This window comes from Apteryx mantelli, chromosome 6 (genome assembly GCF_036417845.1).
Source record: "Apteryx mantelli isolate bAptMan1 chromosome 6, bAptMan1.hap1, whole genome shotgun sequence".
In the NCBI taxonomy this organism is placed as follows: Eukaryota; Metazoa; Chordata; class Aves; order Apterygiformes; family Apterygidae; genus Apteryx; species Apteryx mantelli.
The window spans coordinates 32743317-32761693 of record NC_089983.1 but is presented as its reverse complement, the minus strand read 5'-3'; the positions used below and the strand labels follow the sequence as shown (position 1 = coordinate 32761693).

The 18377-nt window shown below is 64.5% G+C and overlaps 1 protein-coding gene across 1 annotated transcript; it reads right to left on the bottom strand.

Moving 5' to 3' along the window:
* Nucleotides 1–5881: 5881 nt before the first annotated feature.
* On the bottom strand, nucleotides 5882–18306 carry IHH (Indian hedgehog signaling molecule). The gene is made up of 3 exons (XM_067299185.1): nucleotides 17989–18306; nucleotides 11693–11954; nucleotides 5882–8008 (listed from the first exon to the last, which is right to left on the bottom strand). The coding sequence occupies exons 1-3, from the start codon at nucleotides 18289–18291 to the stop codon at nucleotides 7347–7349; spliced, it is 1227 nt and encodes a 408-aa protein (XP_067155286.1). The 5' UTR covers nucleotides 18292–18306; the 3' UTR covers nucleotides 5882–7346.
* Between the last annotated feature and the right edge of the window lie 71 nt (nucleotides 18307–18377).

Here is an 18377-nt window from a genome sequence, read left to right as displayed (position 1 = left end):
AAAAGCAGCCGCAGCTCCATTGCCCAGCCTGCACCCCTGCGGCAGCCCAACACCACAAAGCAGGGGACAGGATGGTCCCCCTCCCCGGGGAAGGAGGGAGCCCTTGGCTTGCCTTTGGCCTGTGCCTGGACACGGAGGGCAGGAGCAAGGGCCTGAGGCAGGCACGGCACCCGCTACGGCAGTCCAGCGCCAGGCTGCTCCGGCTAATGCTCCCGGTATATCAATCATGCTGCTCGGCGGCTCCCTATTAGGGGGAGCAGTGGCTGGTTAATCAGGCTGAGGGCTTCGGCTCGTTAAGCTGACACCTTCGTTGCGAGAGTGAGACATGGGGGCACGCAAGGTGCCACTTATTTATTTTCTTCTTTCCCAGGGAATATATTAAACAAATTAAATTCCTGGAGTGTTGGGTCAGCACAGCCCGCTCTGCGCCTGTCCCAGCTCCACCTAGCTCAGCCACGGGGAGGGGACTGCCTTCCCCAGCCTGCTGCAAGTCCCCCGCACCACTGCACAGCCCCAGCCCCCTCCAGGCCTGCCCCAGCCCCTTGCAATAAGATGCAGCCCCCCCTTTTCCCCCTATTTCCCTCCCCATCCCCCTCCCAGGGCACTGATCGGAGCCTGCTCGACAGTGCTGAGTGCGGTTAGTGCATGGGCAGGAGATCTCGTAGAAATGTGGGCCATGGGGTGATGTCCCACAGGGACGTGGGACAGGGAGGTGCTTGTGGGGGCAGAGCACCCAAAGTGTGTTTTGGGGGGTGAGGGAACACCCTTCGCAGCTGATGCTCTCGGAGGAGCGCAGGGCTGCAGGGCTGGTGCAGATGCTAGTCTCCAGCAGCCTGCCCCCTCCCACTCTGCAGCGGGGAGTTTTTGCCCTTTGGGGTGAGATACAGCACTGTCTTGAGCCTCACTGCTGCCGTTTGGCCCTGATGGTGACGGAGTCATGCTGCTATAGACTGCCAGAGCCCTGAGTTGAGAATTGAGACCCTCCATCACAGGGATCCGGGAGTTGGGTATCCAGAAAAACACTGCTCATCCCAAGAATAGCTTTCAAACTGGGAGCATTAACAACACGGGCATTGACCCCAAATCACACAGGGCTGTCCCTGCTCAAATCCCCTGGAGGGTTCAAATGCCTTTTCTTTGCTGCCAGGATGCTTTGCTCCAGCCCAGAGCTGGCTGCATTTCAGCCCAGCTCCAGGTCTGATTAGGATGACAAGTATGGATTGGACACTTGGTACAAAATTAGTCATTAATCCCCGGATTGGTCTGTTTATTGACCATTTGCAGCTCTTCCTGCCACCATCACCTTTCCCCTCTCCATCCCTCTAGCACAGCCAGTGGCAGCCTCTCCCACTCTGCTTGTCCCGTCTCATCCCATTTTGTCATCCTCATTCCTTCACAAGAGACCAGTCCCTTCCACTTAGCCACAGTCCTTCAAGTGCCTCTTTATTTCAGTAGCGGACCCGTCTCTTGCTGGTGGAAGGGTGACTCCCTAGAGGTTAGTGAAGAATTAGAAATAATTTAATTTACCTCCCTGTTTGGGCACTTTGATGAGCTGAAAGGCCCCTTGTCAGGCAGCGAATCCATCTTCCTCCAGCCTTACATCAAATTTCATTCACTAATTAGAAACTCCTGCCCTGGTGCGTGCTGCCCCCACCCTGGCCACCCCTTCTCCCCACCAGCACCATTATGAAAATAAATCGTTCCATTAGGCGCATTGTTGTGGCGGTGGGGCCCAGCCGCCGTGAGTTATTAGAGCAGGAGGGAGGGCGTTGGATTAAGAGGAATGATTTATTAAGGAAAAGGGCCCTGATTAGATTCTTAGCTGTCCCCTGCGTGCATGCGCGTACTCACGCCCCCGTCCCGCTGCCTGGGGCACCCCAGCGCCCAGCGCAGAAGGTCACCGCGGGATCACAGCAAGGGGACGCAGCCTCCGCTGGGCTTCCCCCAGGGCAGTGCTCTGCTGGGTGCTCCTGCAGCACCGGGACCCGCAGCTCCCCGGGGATCTTGGGATCTGGGACGTGCAAGATAACAGCCTATGCCTGCTGCCGGGCCCCCTGCACGGTCCCCGGCCGTCCCCTCATGTGAGGAGGGGGGGGGACACCAGCATCACCTCTGCCTCTGCAAGCCCTGCAGCCGGTGAGCAGGGACCCACAGCGGGTGCTGTGTGGGCCCCGCTGCCTGGAGAGGGGCTACGGGAAGGGGAAGGGGGGCTGGGGGCAGTCCGTGAGCGCTGCACCCCGCGCTGCAGGAGAAGCTGCTCAAGGGTGCCCTCTGGCACCAGGCCCCGGGCTGGCAGGGCTCTCCGGGCTGGGGGGGAGGATGTCAGCCCCGTTCCTGGGACTGGGGTGCTCTCTCCAGCTGGGAGGCAGCGGGTGGCTGTGGGTGCTCAGGTGGGTCCTCACAGTAGCCGTGCTGTCACCATGGGCAAGCCCCTGCCTGTCCCCAGAGGGAGCGGGGCAAGGTGAGGGCAGGAGGCAGAGCCCTGGGGAGAGGGGGACTCCCAGGTGCTCTGGACACCACTTGGGATATAGCACCTGGGCTGGAAAGCGAGTAATAAGAGTGCTTGGACCACGATGCTGAGAGCCGGTCCAGTCTGAACATCTCCACCCCCGCCCAGGGGAAACTGCGCAGAGCCCTGCCAACAGGAGCTGCTGAGCCCAGCTAAAGCGGCTCTGGGAAGCGGCAGGCAGCCCCTGCTATGGGGAAGGGGCTCCCAACACTGTCCCAATCTTGGATGCCATGCAGGGCTGGGAGAGGGGCAGGAGTGGAGGGCTCGGGGTGGAGGAGACCCTGGCTGACGTGCTGCAGCACAGGGTGGGCTCTGCAGCCCGCACTGCTCGCCCTCTTGGGGCTCCCGTTGTCCCAGGGCCAGCACCCTGCCAACGGTGGGATCCCCACCAAGTGCTGCAGACAGCAGGGTCCTGCCCCTGGCTCCCGGAGGAGCAGCTCTCAGAAAAGTCATTAAGCTAAATTAAGCTAATGAAATTGGGAGCAAGAGGTTGGTACAGGCTCCCTCTGTAGGCACCTGCAGCCTGGCAGCACCAGGAGGCTGCCCAGGGTGACCAGGCTGGGCAACCTGCCCTGGGCTTTCTGGGGATGCTGATGGCTTTTTTTGCCCCCCTGGGAGGGGGCATCCAAGCAAACTGCTGTCTGCACGCCTGCAGGCCCGGGTGTTTTGAGGGGGCCCTCCTCTGGAGCCAGCGCAGCCAAGGACATGGGGTGCACCCGGCGCACGCCAGGCTAGAGCCCGGAGGGGGGGGAGCTGGCGCTGCCACGGCAGAAGGCCCTGGCGCGAGGGACAGACGGGAGAGGCGGGGATGGGGACGGGGTCCCCCCTTGTTAACAAGGCTGGGCTCTGTAGCCTTTTCAAGGCTCTGAATAGGGGGTGGTACTGCTCCTCCCCTGAGTTTGGGCCTTGGGGGGTGTTGGCGCTGGTTCAGCACACCCAGACAGGGCTGGATGGGTGGGGGGGAGAAGGCTACCCCAGATGGGAGCATGTGGGGGGTTTCCTCTCCCTCCCACCCACTATTCGCATGGTAATGAGGACAAATTGATGGAGAGACATCCATTGTGGTGCCCCTACCAGCCCGGCCCTTCTGCCGGCCACCCACTGGCAGCCCCATCCATCACTGCCCAGCCGCTTGGGGTGGGAGGGGGCCCTGGTGGGACCCCCCTGCCGTCTGCAGAACATGACTGCTTCAGGTGGCTGGAGAGAGGACCCCCGTCCTGGTGTCACCGAAATCGGGCCTTTGGTAACACTGGGAAGCAAGAGCCCCCCATGAGCCCTGTCTGTCACCTGGGCATCATTTTGTCCTCACTATCCCGGCTATGGGGTTTATGGGGCTATGGGGGATCCAAGGGGGCTTCAGGAGGGGAGAGACCCCAGAAGCTCTTTTATGAGTTCCTCACTCCCTCCCACTGCCCTGGGGCTGGCCCAGAGCCAGGACCCCCCCTTGCCCTGCTTATGCCCCAAAACAGCCCCCCCGTGACCTGCAGCAACCTTCTAATGGGGCAAAGACCCATTGCCCCATGCCCAGTGACACCCCAAAAACCTAGGCCTGGAGACAGGGCACCTCACAGCACCATGGGGCAGCCCCAAAGGGCACAGCTTCTTCCCACTGCCTGGTGGCCCCGCAGGGCCACTGGGGCTGGGATTTCCGGAGGGCCAGCAGCGCCCTGCTCTCCTCTGCGCCCCGCAGCCCCAGCAGCTGGGGTGCCGCTGAGCTGCGAGGGGGCAGGCCCCAAACTGTCAGGGCACGGCCAGAGCATCCCCTCTTGACGGGAGCCCATGCCTCGGGCTCCCCTGGCTGCAGCGGCAGCCTGATTCAAATTTCACTCCACAAAGTGCCTCTCCAAGGCCTGACCCCACGCCCCCCCCAGGGACCAATTTGTCCTTCCCTGTAATAAGAACCTAATTAAATTAGCCAAGCCGCCTCACAGAGCCCTTAAATTAGCCATGGTGACGAAGGCCCTCACTGACAACCTGCTGCTGGGTTGCTCCGCACTCGCTGTGCTGTGGGGTCTAGGGAAAGGCCCTGGGGGGGTACCCCAATCCCAGTCCTCCGGAAAGGTGGGAGACTGGGGCAGGACAGTTGGAGACGGAGCAGGGGTGCAAACAGGGGTGCGTGGAGCAGGACACGTATGGTGGGGGGCTGTGTGGGGTGCTGGCTGGTGGCCTCCCCCCAGAGCACAGGACACACAGACAGGGAGGTGGAGTGGGTGGGGGGACAGACCCAGCGGCGGCTAGCACTTGGCTGATGTGGCACTGGAAACCCAATGTGCAGGGTAGGGGGGGTCCATCTTAGCTGGGAGCACTGAGTTAGTGGGTGTTGTGATGATGAAGAGGGTGGGGAAGGGTGTCCCAACCTGCAGGGAGCTGGGGTGGTGAGCTAGGACGGCAGACACGCTGGGCAGCACCAGCCTGCAGGGACCTGGCTGCGGTCACCAGCAGCCTCTTGGTGGCTGTCATTCCCGTGTCCAGTCCCTATTGCCCTCATTTCCAGGTGGTGCTGGTGCACAGCTTGGTGGCACAAGTCCCACATAGGCCCCTGCGCAGACTGCTGGGGGGCTGGCTACCTCCACGGGGCTTGGAAGAGTGGGGAGGAAGATCTGTCCCTTAGTGGTGGCTGGCATTGGGGTGGCCAAATCCTGCCCCTAGAGAAGAGCAAGACGCTCTCCCACCCTGCCTTCCCAGTTTCTGACGGGCACTATGTGCCCCCCAATCCCTGCCTACCCTCTGCTTTATGGCAGCCACGGGAGGTGCTGGCCCAGCTCCCTCTGCTTGGACAGCGGGTGCTGATGCCAGGAGTAGCATTTCAGCCAGGCAGGACACCCCAGCGCCTTGTGCATTGAGGCGATGGCAGAAAAAGCACTGCCAAAACACTCTGGGGCTTTTCCAGGGAGGCGGGCAGCCTTTGCGTCCCGGTGCCTGCAGCGCCGGTCGCTGCCGGAGGGTGCTTTGCCTGCCCAGACCATGCAGCAGCTCCCAGGCAGCGAAGCAGCATCGAGGAGGGCTTTCAGCCCTCCAGCGAAAAATGTCCAGGCCTATGGCTGCACCCTGGGGACCCCCTCCATGGGCACCCTGCCCTGGGCTGGGGGCAGGAGGCGGAAGGTATTTCCCCCCCCAGGTCCAGGCTGCCCGCACACCAGAGCTCAGAGCGCCCACCTGGGAGAAGATAGATTTATTGGGCCGTGTCCCCGACCAGGAAAGATACATCCAGTGAAGAGACAAAAAATACACCTGTCCTCGACTGCGCTCACACTCTTTCTGTGGACAACAATCACTGTAAAAACTGTGCTTTAAAATAATCTTTAAATAATTTCTGCTTTTCTTTAAAAAAAAGAAAAATCCCTCCCCCCCCCCCCAAATGAACATCTTCCCCATCCCACCCGCTCCCATCTTACCCTGCACGCGCCCACGATGCCTCCTGGCTATGGTACATACAAAGAGCAGATAAATAAATAAAGACACGTGATGCTGCAGGGGGGACGTGGGTCACAGCCCCCTGCCTCTGCTAATGCGGAGCCAGGGGAGGCTGAGGCTCTAACTAGGGTTTGCTGTGGGGGGCCGCGGCTGCAGCTCTGTTGGGACCCCCGTTGGCCCTGGGAGCCGGTGAGCAGCAATGAGTTACCCTGAGGGTTTGGGGGGCCGGGACAGGGTAGGTCAGGCCAGGCAGGGCCCTGGTCCAGCGTCTGGGGAGTTTCTATTAGCTTTGGGGTGCACAGGGAGCAGATTTGGGGCTGAGCCATCTCAGGGCCTGATGCAGCGAAGGCAAGGGAGGAAGCACATTCTCCCCAGCTGCCTTTCCCTCCCCTGGCTCCAGCGGGCTGGGGTCGCATCCCTAGGTCTCCCCATTCCTGCTCCCCACAGTGACACTTGCACCTTCCCGCCTGCATGCCCACCCTCCCTGGGGTCAGCAACCCCCTCGTGTCAGCCAGGGCACCCTGGTGAGGAGAGCAGTGGGAATTCGCTCTTTGCCACCTCCCGGAGCAGCCTCCTTCCCATGCTGTTGGGCCCCCCCCCCAGGGGTACACCCGGCAGGGTGGCTACATCCCAGCCTCACGGGCTCGCTCTGGGCTGGCTTTGGGCAGCAGGGCAGAGCTCGGGGTCCCGCTTCCCAGCCTCACCACTCTCCTTCCACAGGCACCAGCACCACCGAGCCACGGGCCTCGTGCCAGAGCCGTGCCAGCCCCTCCGGCCCTGCCCGTCCCAGGCACCCCAGGCAGACCAGGGGCTGGCTTCTGCACCCGCTCTCCGGGCTTGGTCCCAGCACCTGCATCACTCTCCTTCCGGCTGCCGCGTCCCAGGGTGGGGAATGGCATCGTGCTCCCTCACGCCCTGGCTGGCCAGCAAAGGGCCCCGGGGCTCCTCTCCCAAACCCTCGCCACTGCGTTCAGGCAGGCTGCAGCTGCCAGGGCAGCCGGACCCCCCGGGAGCTCCCGGCAGCAAGGGATCCGCTCTCCTCCGCTGCCTCCCCGCCACCGGCCGCACTCCCCCTCGGCTCTCAGACCTCAGTCGTTAGCTAGTTCTGCACACACACACGCACATCACGCACACACGCACATCACGCACACACACACACACACACACACACACACACACAAATAGCAGCATGTGGATCCAGCTGGAGGCACCCCCAAGTCCGTGGGGGCCCCTCGTGCCGCGCAGCCCCCAGCCCCGAGACAGACAGGGCGGCCCCCCAGCCCCGAGCAGGCAGAGCAGGTGGGCAGCTGCTCCGGCGGCTGCTCAGCCCCGTGGCGCGCTGACCCCGCCACCCGGGCACCCAGTGAGCCGCCCAGCGGCCACCGCCGCCGCCAGCACCGCGGGCTCCCACCGCCGTCCACCCTCAGCTCTCCACCTGCGCCGTCCCCAGCGGGTGGAAGCTGTCAGGGGGCAGCAGCAGCCTGCCCAGGCGGTAGAGCAGCCCCGAGTACCAGTGCACGCCGTCCGCCTGCGCCCCGGGCCACCCCACCAGGCTGTGGTAGAGCCGGAGCGGCCAGAAGGCCAGCTGTGCCAGATGTTGCTCCTGCACCAGGGCGAAGCACGAGGCCACCACGTCGTCCACCACCAGGGTCCCGTGGCGCGTCAGCGGGGCGTAGGCCCCCACGTCGGTCCGGCTCCGCACGCCCACCACCTCGGCGGGCTGCAAGCCGGCTGCGCCGGCGGCCACCAGCACGAAGTGTCCCGGGCGCACGCGGCTGGCGAAGGTGGGGCGGAAGCGGGCAGCGGGTGCCGTGGCGTTCTCAGCCACGAAGAGCAGGTGGGTGGGTGTCAGGGCCAGGCGCCGCGGTGGCTCCCGCGTCTCGATGACGTGGAAGGTGGTGAGGGCGCGCGGCTGCTTGTCCAGGAAGGCCAGGAAGTCACTGTAGGTGGGCCGGCCCGCCCCATCCATCGCCAGCACCCGCTGGCCCGGGCGCAGGGCCCACAGCGGCGTCCGGGCACCGTTTTCCAGTGTCGCCAGCGCCCGCCCTGGGAAGCAGCCCCCCGTCTTCGCCGCGGCCGAGTGCTCTGCGTGGGGAGAGAGAGGAGAGGAGGGTTAGCGGGCTGCAAGAGCCCCAGCATCCCCCACCAAGACGCATGGAGACCCCTCCACCCTGTGCTGCCGGTCTTTGCCCGCCCCAGGCTGGAGAAACAGGGAATAACCCTGCTCTGGCATCACCGACGTGCACGGCTCTGCTACACACCCCACCAGTCACGGGTTCAGCACAGCCTCCCGGGGCACCCCGCGCCCCCAGCCGCGGTGGTGCTGGGGGGTGGCCCTCGGGGGTCCATCCCTCCCGGTAGCGCCGTTCACGGCAGCGCCCGCTCCCCGCTGCTGGGCCGAGCCCCAGGGACTGCCAGGCCCTGAAAGCCGGCACCAGGAGCAGGTCACAGCCGAAGCCTCTTCCCCAGTGCAAAGTGCAGGGCAAATACACAAGACGGCGACGGGAGGCACCCGACACTCGCAGGAGGGGGGGCAGAGCCCCAAGCCCACAGTGGCTGAGGGGAGCAAAGTGCCGGCTCGCTCTCCATATGCCCAGGCACGTGGGGACCTGCCTCCTCGTCCTCTGCGGCGCGGGGACTGCGGCGTCACAGGGCAGGATGCTGCAAAGAACAGCTGAGGGTGCAGCGCGCCCCCAGCACACACATCCCACTCGGTGCTGCTGCAGCCCCCGCTGCCTGCTGCTCACTGCCTGCTCGCCCCAGCGCTCCCTGGAGCGCTGCTGCCAGCCAAAGCCCTCTCTGAGCCGCAGGGGTGTGCTGCGGCCCACGGCCATCACCAGGCACAAGCCACCAGCCCCCAGGTCAGGGCTTTGCCAGCAGTGGCCACAAGATAAAGCACCCAAGCACTCCGGGGCCTGTCCCCTGGGACGGTGGCACAGCAGTCCTGCCCCGGCCCCAGGTGAAAGCATGCAGGCAAGTCACCTGGTGCCCCCACATCCAGCCAGGCGCTGGCACCCAAAGGCTCGCTCAGCACTAGCGGGGAACCCTGTCTTCCCAAAGAACGGCACTCAGCTCCCACGGGAGCCCTGGCTCCCCTGAATCTCAGCCTCCCCTGGCCTAGGACCTATCTGATGATCTCCCATCTCCTGCCAGGGGCATCTCTGCTTGTCCAGGCTCCCTGCTCCCAGCCCTGCATGGCCCCAGCCCTCCCCACGGCTCCTCTCCCGACTCCCCCACCCGAGTCACAGCCTCCCCCCTACTGGGACTCCCCCCAAAAAGCAGGGCTGCAGAAGAAGGGTCAGAGGATCGCACTGCCCCCCATTCCTCCCCAGTTTCGGGCAGAGCCAAATCCCAGCCCCAGGCCCCATGAAGAGAAGCATCCAGCTTCAGGACAGAATTGTTTTATTGCTCAGACGAGGTGCAGTGTCAGCCCCATCCCTGCCCTGGAGGGCAGGTCCCAAATCCTGCACCCACATCCCCTGGCGGGTGGCAGAGCCATGGGGAAGGGCTGGCAGGAGGGTGAAGGGGCACCCGGCAGAAGCAGGGGCACAGGCACCGGGCATAAAGGGGTGCACGGGTGCAGGGGGAACCGAGGAGACGCAATACATACAACAGGCCACGTGGCCATCCGTACAAAAATAAAAGCCATTTACTAAGAGGCAGGGGCAGCCCGGCTGCCCTCTGTAGACAGCTCTGGGGGGACTAGGAGATGTGCCCCACAGCCCCTTCCAGCCTTCGCCACGCACCCCCCGGCTCCCCGTGGCCACAGGGTAAGTATGGGGTGCCAGAGCCATGGGAAAGCCGCTGCGGATGACTGAGCCCTGGCCAGCCTCACGAAGCCCTCCAGGGCCTCGGGAGCCGGTCTGCAGTCTGGGACGCGGCAGCTCTCTTCAGTCAGTCCAGGGGGGTGGCCCAGGATTCAAGAGCCTTGGTGCTTCTCCGGGGGCGCAGCCCCACTCCTCTGGCCAGCCCCAAGGCACCGGGGTCTTGCTCCTTGCTTTGGGGCCTGGCCCCACTCCTCTGGCCAGCCCCACAAGGCGCCCCGGGGCACGGGAGCCCTGGTCCTTCGCCCATGGCTTTGTCCCTCTTCTTCGGGGGCGCGTCGCTCCCTCTCTGTGGCGCGGTCGCCCCACGTCCATCGCGGGCCGGAGTTGTGCCCGTCCTGGCATCGGCACAGGGGACCGGGTCAGCGCGGGGGCCCAGGCTGGCGTCTGGGGGCGTCAGGCCGCTGACTGCGGGCTAAGGCGGTAGGACAGGCAGAGGGCGGTGGGAACGGAGCCCGGGCACTATCCGCAGCGCACGGAGGCAAGAGACGCGGGGCAGCACCGGTGCACCGACCCCGGCGCCACCCGGCCACTGCAGCTCCTCTGGTCTCTCCACCCCGAAACACCTCCGTGCAGCCCCAGCGGCACGCATGCAAGCGCACAACCCATCGCTGCACGGGACAGTGTGCATCTCTGTGTGCATGCGTGTGCGCATCTGTGTGCAACCCTCTCCCGGTGTGTGTGTGTGCACGCACATGTGTCCTCTGTGCGCAGGCATGGTCCTGCACTCACGTCTGTGTGCAGCCACAGCCCTCTCTCAGCGTAACTTTCTGGGTGCGCGTGCATGTCCATGTACCAGCACGCCCTGGCGTGTGTCTGAGGGTGCATACACATGTCTGTGTGAAAATACACCCATCTCCTGGTGTGTCTGTGCATGCACACGTGTCCATGCATACGCGTGGCACTCTCCTGGCGTGTCTCTGCGTGTTCATGGCCCTCTCCTGGCGTGTCTCTGCCTCTGCACACGTGTGTCCCTGCGCGCACATGTGCCGTGCATGTGCCACTGCTGCCCTCTACCGCACACAGCCAGCATGGCTGCCCGGACACCTGGGCCCTCACTGCTGCCTTTGCAGCCCAGAGGGGTCCGGGCAGGCCCTGGGAACTGTGCAGGGCCCTTGGCTATGGCAGCCGGGACTGTCCGAGTTCACAGCCAGGCACAGCCTCTGCCCTGGCCGGGGAGGTCCCTGGCACCGGCACCAGCAGTGCGGCACCCGCACAGCATGGCACGGCTGCGGGCCAGGGCTGAGAGCAGTGCTCACCCCTCACAGCACCGTGTGGGGGGAGTCAGCAGGACCAGCACCCCTCGCTCTAGTCCAGCCTCCACCAGCCCAGCCCACGGCTCCTGCTGCCCCCAGCTCCCCACTCCGGCTCTGCTCCCCCAGCTCAGCTCCCCTCTGCAGAAGGCGCTGCCGAGCAGAGAGCTGATTCTGGGGCGCTCTGCCCCGGCCCTGCCTGTCCCCGGTGCACAGCGCCCCAACAGCCGCAGGAGACCCTGGACCGTCAGGGCTGGACGGACACTGCTCTGGCAGTGGGAGCTCAAGAGCAGCCTGCGGCGGAGGAGGGCAGGGCTGGACGGGGCTGTGTGTGGGCGGCTGGGGACTAAGGGACTGCAAGGGCAGGAGCAGTGGAGACAGATGCCATGGACAGACTGGGGGGACAGGACGGGGGAAAAGAGGGCAGAGGTGGGGTGGGAAAAGTAGGTGGGTAGAGAGGTTGGCTCTGGATATGGGTCTGTGGGAGAGGACGGGAGAATTTGCCCCATGGCACTGCTATTCCTAGACATATGACTCCCTCCCCACTGCGACTGCCTGCCCCAGATAGGGAAATCAGGCCGCGAGGGCCAGCACCCCGCTGGGAGTACTGCACCCAGCCCGCCGGGCTCCCTGGGCACACCGCGCCAGGGCGGCTGGCCCCCTGCCCCGCTTGCCGCCCCTCCTGGCCTTACCTGACTTGACGGAGCAGTGGATGTGTGCCTTGGACTCGTAGTAGACCCAGTCGAAACCAGCCTCCACGGCCAGGCGAGCCAGCATGCCGTATTTGTTCCGGTCCCGGTCCGAGGTCGTGATGTCCACGGCTCGGCCCTCATAATGCAGTGACTCCTCCGAGTGGTGCCCGTCCTCGTCCCAGCCCTCCGTCACCCGCAGCTTCACCCCCGGCCACTGGTTCATGACGGAAATAGCGAGGGAGTTCAAGCGGTCCTTGCAGCGCTGTGGGGCAGAGAGGCAGAGTCAGTAAAAGCTTTTTGGGGAGTGGGGGCAATTTAGCAGCCTGGTTTGTGCGTTGTATCCCACCACACTTCCACAAAGCTGAGGAACAGAGAACAGTGTGACGAGCAGCCAGCAGGACAACCCATGGATGGCAGGATGCCTGCCTTCCTGAGGTGCATCATACCACCTCCGTCCAGCCCCTGCCAGCCCCTTGCTCGGTCACACACGGATATGTCTCTCACTCCTGCCGCATTCCCAAGTCCTTCCTCCAGCCCAGCCCCCATCTTCTGGTCCCCAGACCCTTTGGGGACTGGCTCAGCAGAGAAAGGGCCCCTGTGTTGCCCCAGATCTGAGCACCCAAAATGCTTTGTCCATCCTGTGCCCTCCGGATGCTCCACAGTGATGCTCAGCACCCCCGTGTTTGACTCAGCATCTCCCAAGCACTTGCATCCCAATAAGTTAACCATCTCCTTCCCCATCTCTCCCCCACTTTCCAGCTCACCGAGGAGCCCGTCAGGATGCACAGCCTCCTCCAGGACAGCCCAGGATGAAAAGCCCTCTTGGCTCCCAGGACAACTCCCCTGCACTAGCGCTGCCCAAGAGGCTCCAGCTCACATGAGGGGGTTGCAGGAGCCAAGACCCTGCTGCTGTCCCAGGTCCCCTCCTAGGTCCCCAGCACAGGGGTTCCCTGTGCCCCATCTCCAGCCTGGGTACCTCTGCCCCAGCTCTCGCCTGCCCTTTGGAGCTGGGCACCCTGCGGGCTCTCAGAGCCCCCAGCCCTGTGCACCCCCAGGAAGGCACTGGGTGCGGGGCACTGCTCACCAGCACAAGTGAAACAACCTGCCCAGCCCTCAGCACACCCTTGCTAGCATCTCCCCTCAGGCTGGTCCTGAACCCCAAGGGGCATAGCACCAGGGCAGACTCATAGTCCCAGCCGTTCTCTGCTCATGTGGCAAATGCCAAACCCACTCTGGAGCCCCACTGCGCTGGAGAAGGGGTGCTATGGGGTGAAGTCCCCTCCACCTCTTCCACCCCCCAGTGCTGATTCCTGTGGGCGCCCCACTGAAAAGCCAGGGCTGAGAAATGCCAGCAAGTTCCAAAAGCCCCAGGTCTGGTGGCCAAAGAGGTGCCATGGAAAAGCCGATTACCCTGCCTCATCATACACCACTGCAGTCTCCCGCACCCCAGGACTCCCTGGGCCTGATGCTGGGCCTGAACATCTGTGTATGAACACTGCGCTCCTCCAAACCCCACCCAGTGCTGCCAGTTCCCCCAGAGCAGCAGTTCAATCCACAGCCACATCTCAGGATGGGATCAAGCCTGGTCCAATCCCATGTAACCCCCTTGCGTGCTTGGCTTGTGACTACAGCCTGCAGTTCTGTTCTTTTCCCCCCACTGCAAAAAGGATGGAGGAGAGGTAGAAAAGGCGCAGAAAAGGCAGCGCAGGATGATGAGAGGCTGAACAGCTTCTAGACAAAAACATGCAAAGGGACGAGGACTGTGCAGCCTGGAAAGGAGATGGTGGGGGGAGAGGTACAAGAGAGCTCTATAAAATCACAGAGAGGCATAGAGCACTCATAGTCCTGCATGATGCAAGTCCTGGGAAATATTAAATAAAGCAACTGGGCTGCAGGCTGAAAACAAGCAGTGTGGAGGATGCTTTCATGAGGTGTGCAGTGACGCTGTGGAACTCCCTGCTGCAGGACGTCACGCCAGCCAGCGCCAGAAGTGGGTCACAGGGGACTGAGACGCAGTCGTGGAGAGCACGAGACAGGGCTATAAAACCTGATAGCTGTAAACAACCCCTGGCTCGGAAAGGCCCTGGTGCTGCTTGGCGCTGCCTACAGGGAGGCTCTCCTCCAAACATGTGGGCTCTTGCCCTGTCCCCCAGGACCTCCTCCTGTCCCTGGGGAGGCGGGTGCTGGGACCCCTGGCCCCACTGTTCTCCAGGAAACCCACAGTGTACTTGGCATGGTCTGGGCCCCAGGAGGTGTAGTGCCAGGCAGGCCTTTGCCCTGCATGGGGCGGTGGAGCACCCCTGCCCTTGTCCCTCCCCAGCCACAGCTCCTTGGGTGCGGGGAGATAAGCCAGGAAGGTGTTGGATAAACAGTTCCTCAGTGAGGGGAGGAGGAGGGAGGGGAGCGACTTTTGTCCTCATGAAACACCAGCGTGGCGCCACTCGGCACATGGCACAAGAAGGCTCCCAAGGCCCCATCCCTGCTGAGAAGGGCAGCAAGGGGCAATTGGGGGCAGGAGGCAGGGAAGGGGTCTGCCTGCGGAGGCAGGCAGGGAGCCCCACCGATGCCCCTTGGGTGCATCGCACAGCGGGATTGCACGGCCTCCTCCAGGACGGGACTCCAGACTTTCCCTCACTGCTCCCACGAGAGCACCCTGCTCTGGACACCCCTCCGTCCTCACCGCCAAACCCTGACAGCCTCTGGGGGCACCCTGCCTGGCATAGCCCCAGCCCAAGAGACCCCCAGCCCTCGTCCTCCTGTCTCCCTGCCAGGGCCACCTCTGGCCACCGGCCCGGGGAAGGGCCATCCTCTCCTAGCCGGACCCACCTCTGCTCCCGCAATGCCCCAGCCCAAGGGACGCACCTCACCTGGGGCAGCCCCCTGCTGCCCCCTGCCCAGCCAGGCCAAGGGGGCAGGCAGGAGACCCCCGGAGCACCTTGCCGCTGGGCTACCGAGACGGGTGGCTCTGCCTGTGCCTTTGGTGGCCAGCAGGTGTCAGAGCACGGGCAGGAAGCAGGCAGGGCCAGGCTGGGGTGCAGGCACCCGAGGCCCGTGTCCGCGGGGCTGTCTCCGTGCCCCTGGGATGCTGCAGGGAGAGCCCATCTCCATCCCCCCAAGCACTGCCCAGAGGGGTCAAAGCACCCTCGGGGAGCAGGAGGGGGGCTGGCCTTCCTTCGTGGGATGGCCCCCCCTCCTGCTGCGGGGTGAGCCAGGTCTCAGTAGGTGACAGGGAAGATGTGGGAGTGACACCACTGCCCTCCGTCCCGATGAGGCACTCGGGGCCCTGGGGACCTATGGGGCACGGGTTGGGAATGCGATGTCTGAGCTCAGCTCGGCTATATGGTGCTGAGTTGCGGCTCACAAGCCAGGCCCCATGGGGCATCAGTGCCAGTCGCCCCAGCGCTGCTCCTGCGCCCGGCCAGGAGGAAAGCAAGGCTGAAATCCATGAGACAGACACGCAGCAGAGTTTGGGGAAAGGCATGTGTGTGGTGACAGTGTGTGGAGGGGGGCACAGCCTGTCCCTATAGTGTCGTGGGTAGCTGGACACCCGAGGCCATGTGAAAAGGCAGGACTGGACCTATTGCACCATGCTGAGCTCGGTGGCTCTGCACTGCCCCACAGCAGGGCATGTCGCTCCCTCAGCCCATGCACAGCCAGCTGGGGACAGGAGCTGGGGACCCCCTCTGCCCCACAACAGCCACAGGCCAGACTGTCCAGAGCAGTATGTCAAGGCACAGACCCTGGGGATGCAGGGCTGAGCGGAGATGTGCTCCCACTGATGGACATGGCATCACTCCGTGCTCATGCCCAGGCCTGGGGGCAGGACATTGTCCTGTGGAGAAACCCAAATCCCTTTTGGTAATGCAGCAAGTCTGGAGGGAGGGCACAGCTCCAAGACAGGGGACAGCCTGGACCCAGAGTCTGCAGGGACCCTGGGGCCATCACAGGGGAGGTGCACAGGACACTCAGGTGTGACCAGAGCCTCCACACAGAGGCTGCTGGGGTTGTGGGTGGGAGCGTACTTGGCCACGGCTGCTCCACACTCAGTGCCTGGCCAGGAGCAGAGGTGGCCCACTAGCATCTCCCACCCAGGTGAAGTCTCTCCTAAACTGGAGCCCAGTCCCCAGAAGAGGGTATGAGGTCCCCGTGAGCAATCCCTCACCACCACAAGGATGGTCTCCACGCCAGTTAGGCCTACAACGGCTGCAAGGGGGGATGGCTGGGGGTAGGGAGAGGCTTGGGGTTGGGACTCCGTGGGGGCAGGGGACCGGGGACATTCCTGGGCCAGGCTGCTGGGGAGAGGTGAGGCGGGCTCTGCCTCCAGCCTTATCTCAGCACCTCCGAGTGGGACCAGCGAGAGCAAACACACTGGAATTCTTGAGGAAGATGAAACGATAAAGGAAGGCGGGCAGAGAGCAGCACTACTCCCCCCCCCAAGGCAGGAGGCATCTTCCGGTTGCATGGGACACCCAGACCCTTGGACTTGGGGAAAGAAAACAGGTTTGAAGTGAGTCAACGGCAGTAAAAGCTAGCACACTGCGGGAAGGGAGAGGGAGTTGGGTCAATGGCCTTTCCCAGCTTCCAGCTGCATAGGAGCATGGTGGAGCCAGAGACCCCATGCCTTGGGACATCTCCCATGGCCAGGGGCCACTGGACAAACCCAGAGGGCCCTGAGAGAGTGTGAGCAACCAGAAGTCATGCCACCTCCTTGGCAAAGGGGACTACTGCCCTGCAGAGCTGCCCAGGGCACCCCTCTGTGCATGGATGTGCAGGGGCTGGGGACCTCACTGGGGTAAGAGCCCTCATTTGGGCATTGCACGTACCCCCCGTCCCAAGAAGAGCGGGGAGCTTCCTTGTGCCCCTGCCAACAACACTGTAGGACAGCAGGAAGTGCAAGGCTGGCAGGTGGGATGCAGAGCCCTCCTTCTCCTGGGGTGCCACTGGGAGCATCAGATGGGTGAGGGCAGGCAGTGGGAGCACTGTCAAAAGCAAGTGCAGGTGGGAAGCAGTCTCCTGCCTCTAATCTAAGCAATGCGATGCCACCACTTCCCCGATGCACGGACCAGCCGAGCTCACCACTTCCTCAGTATCCCTGGACACGAGTTCCCCAGGGGACGCAGGCTCCAGCCCAGCCCCGGGGCCCTAGTGACCAGCAACTACAACTTGTGCAACACTCCGAGATTGGTGCTGCCTCACAGGGGAGCCTCGGACCCCTCTGCTGCAGCCCCCAGCCTGAGCCTCATCCTGGGTCATGGCCCCCTGCCCTCAGGGTGCTGCCGCTGGGGCACATGGGGTTATAGAGCTGTCAAGCCAGCACCTAAGCCACTTCTCGGCTTCCTCACGTTGTTACCAACACTTCGGCCAGAGTCCACTGCCAGAGCCCTGCTCACTGCCTGCAGCCATGGTCGTCCCATGCTCACCCACCCACCAGCCCCAAAGCAGGGGGTGCTGTGGCCACTAGGGCAGCCCCGGCCCCCCCCCCCAGCTCCCCCCGAAGTTCCCTCAGGCTGTAACCCAGTGTTGAGGCTGGTGGCCAGGTTTCTTAGCAAGGCCGTGTGGCTCCTTATCTGCATTCCTGAAACCCTCAGGCATTCTCCTGGCAATATTAAAACACAGAGTAACCTTCGTCCAGCATCACCACCCCCCCGCCGCCGTCCTCTGTCCCCCCCTCCACCCCCCTTCCCGCTGGCCCAGGGCACTTTGTAGGCCGGCTGCAACAGGGCATTTGCAACAGCAGGTTGTCTCCTTCCCCAAACAGGGCAAGCCGAGGGCAGCCCCCTGCCAGGCACCCTTCACCATCCCACCCAGAGGCACACGGAAGAGGGGGCACTAAGGGATGGCACGGGCAGGGTGGGAGAGGACCAGCCAGGTGCTCCTGGACCCAGCTTGCTGCACTGCTCGCTATCCCTCCCCACCAGCCCAGCGGGCCGCGCCGTGTCCCTTGTCCCCAGCGGGCACGGCTGCCCTCCAGTGCCCGGGGACCAGGGCAGGACGGGGCCAGCGGGGCAGGGAGCTGCCCGCTCGGGGATGAAGCGCGCAGCGCGGCCGAGCGGGGAGAGCTCTGCAGCGCCCGGCGGAGGGAGCTCAGGTGCCCCCGGTGCACATCCGCCGGCCGCGCCGCCCGGGGGAGCGGGGCGCAGGCCCGGCGGGGCCGCGGCTCCCCGGGGCGCGGGGCAGGGCGCTCCCGCAGCCCCGGGGCGGCTCCGCAGCCCTGCGGGGCGCCGGGGCGGGCAGGGCGCGGGGGCGTCAGGTGCCCGGTGCCGGCGGGGAGCAGCGGGGCGGCGGCGGGGCCGTACCTGGGTCATGAGGCGGTCGGCGCCGGTGTTCTCCTCGTCCTTGAAGATGATGTCGGGGTTGTAGTTGGGCGTGAGCTCCTTGAAGCGCTCCGAGTTGCGCGCAATCTTCCCCTCGTACCGGCCGCTGGCCCCCAGCGTCTTCTCGGGCACGTTGGGGCTGAACTGCTTGTAGGCGAGCGGGATGAGCTTGCGGGGCGGGCGGCGGCGGCTGCCCACCACCCTGCCCGGCCCGCAGCCGCGCACGGCCGGCGCCAGCAGCAGCGCGCACCCGCTCAGCAGCAGCAGCAGCCGCGCCGGCTTCATGGCGCGCCCGGCGGCCCCGGGGCGGCCCCGGGGGGCCGGCGGCTCCGGGGGCGCCGCTAGGCTCGGCCGCCGCTCCCGCCGCCCGC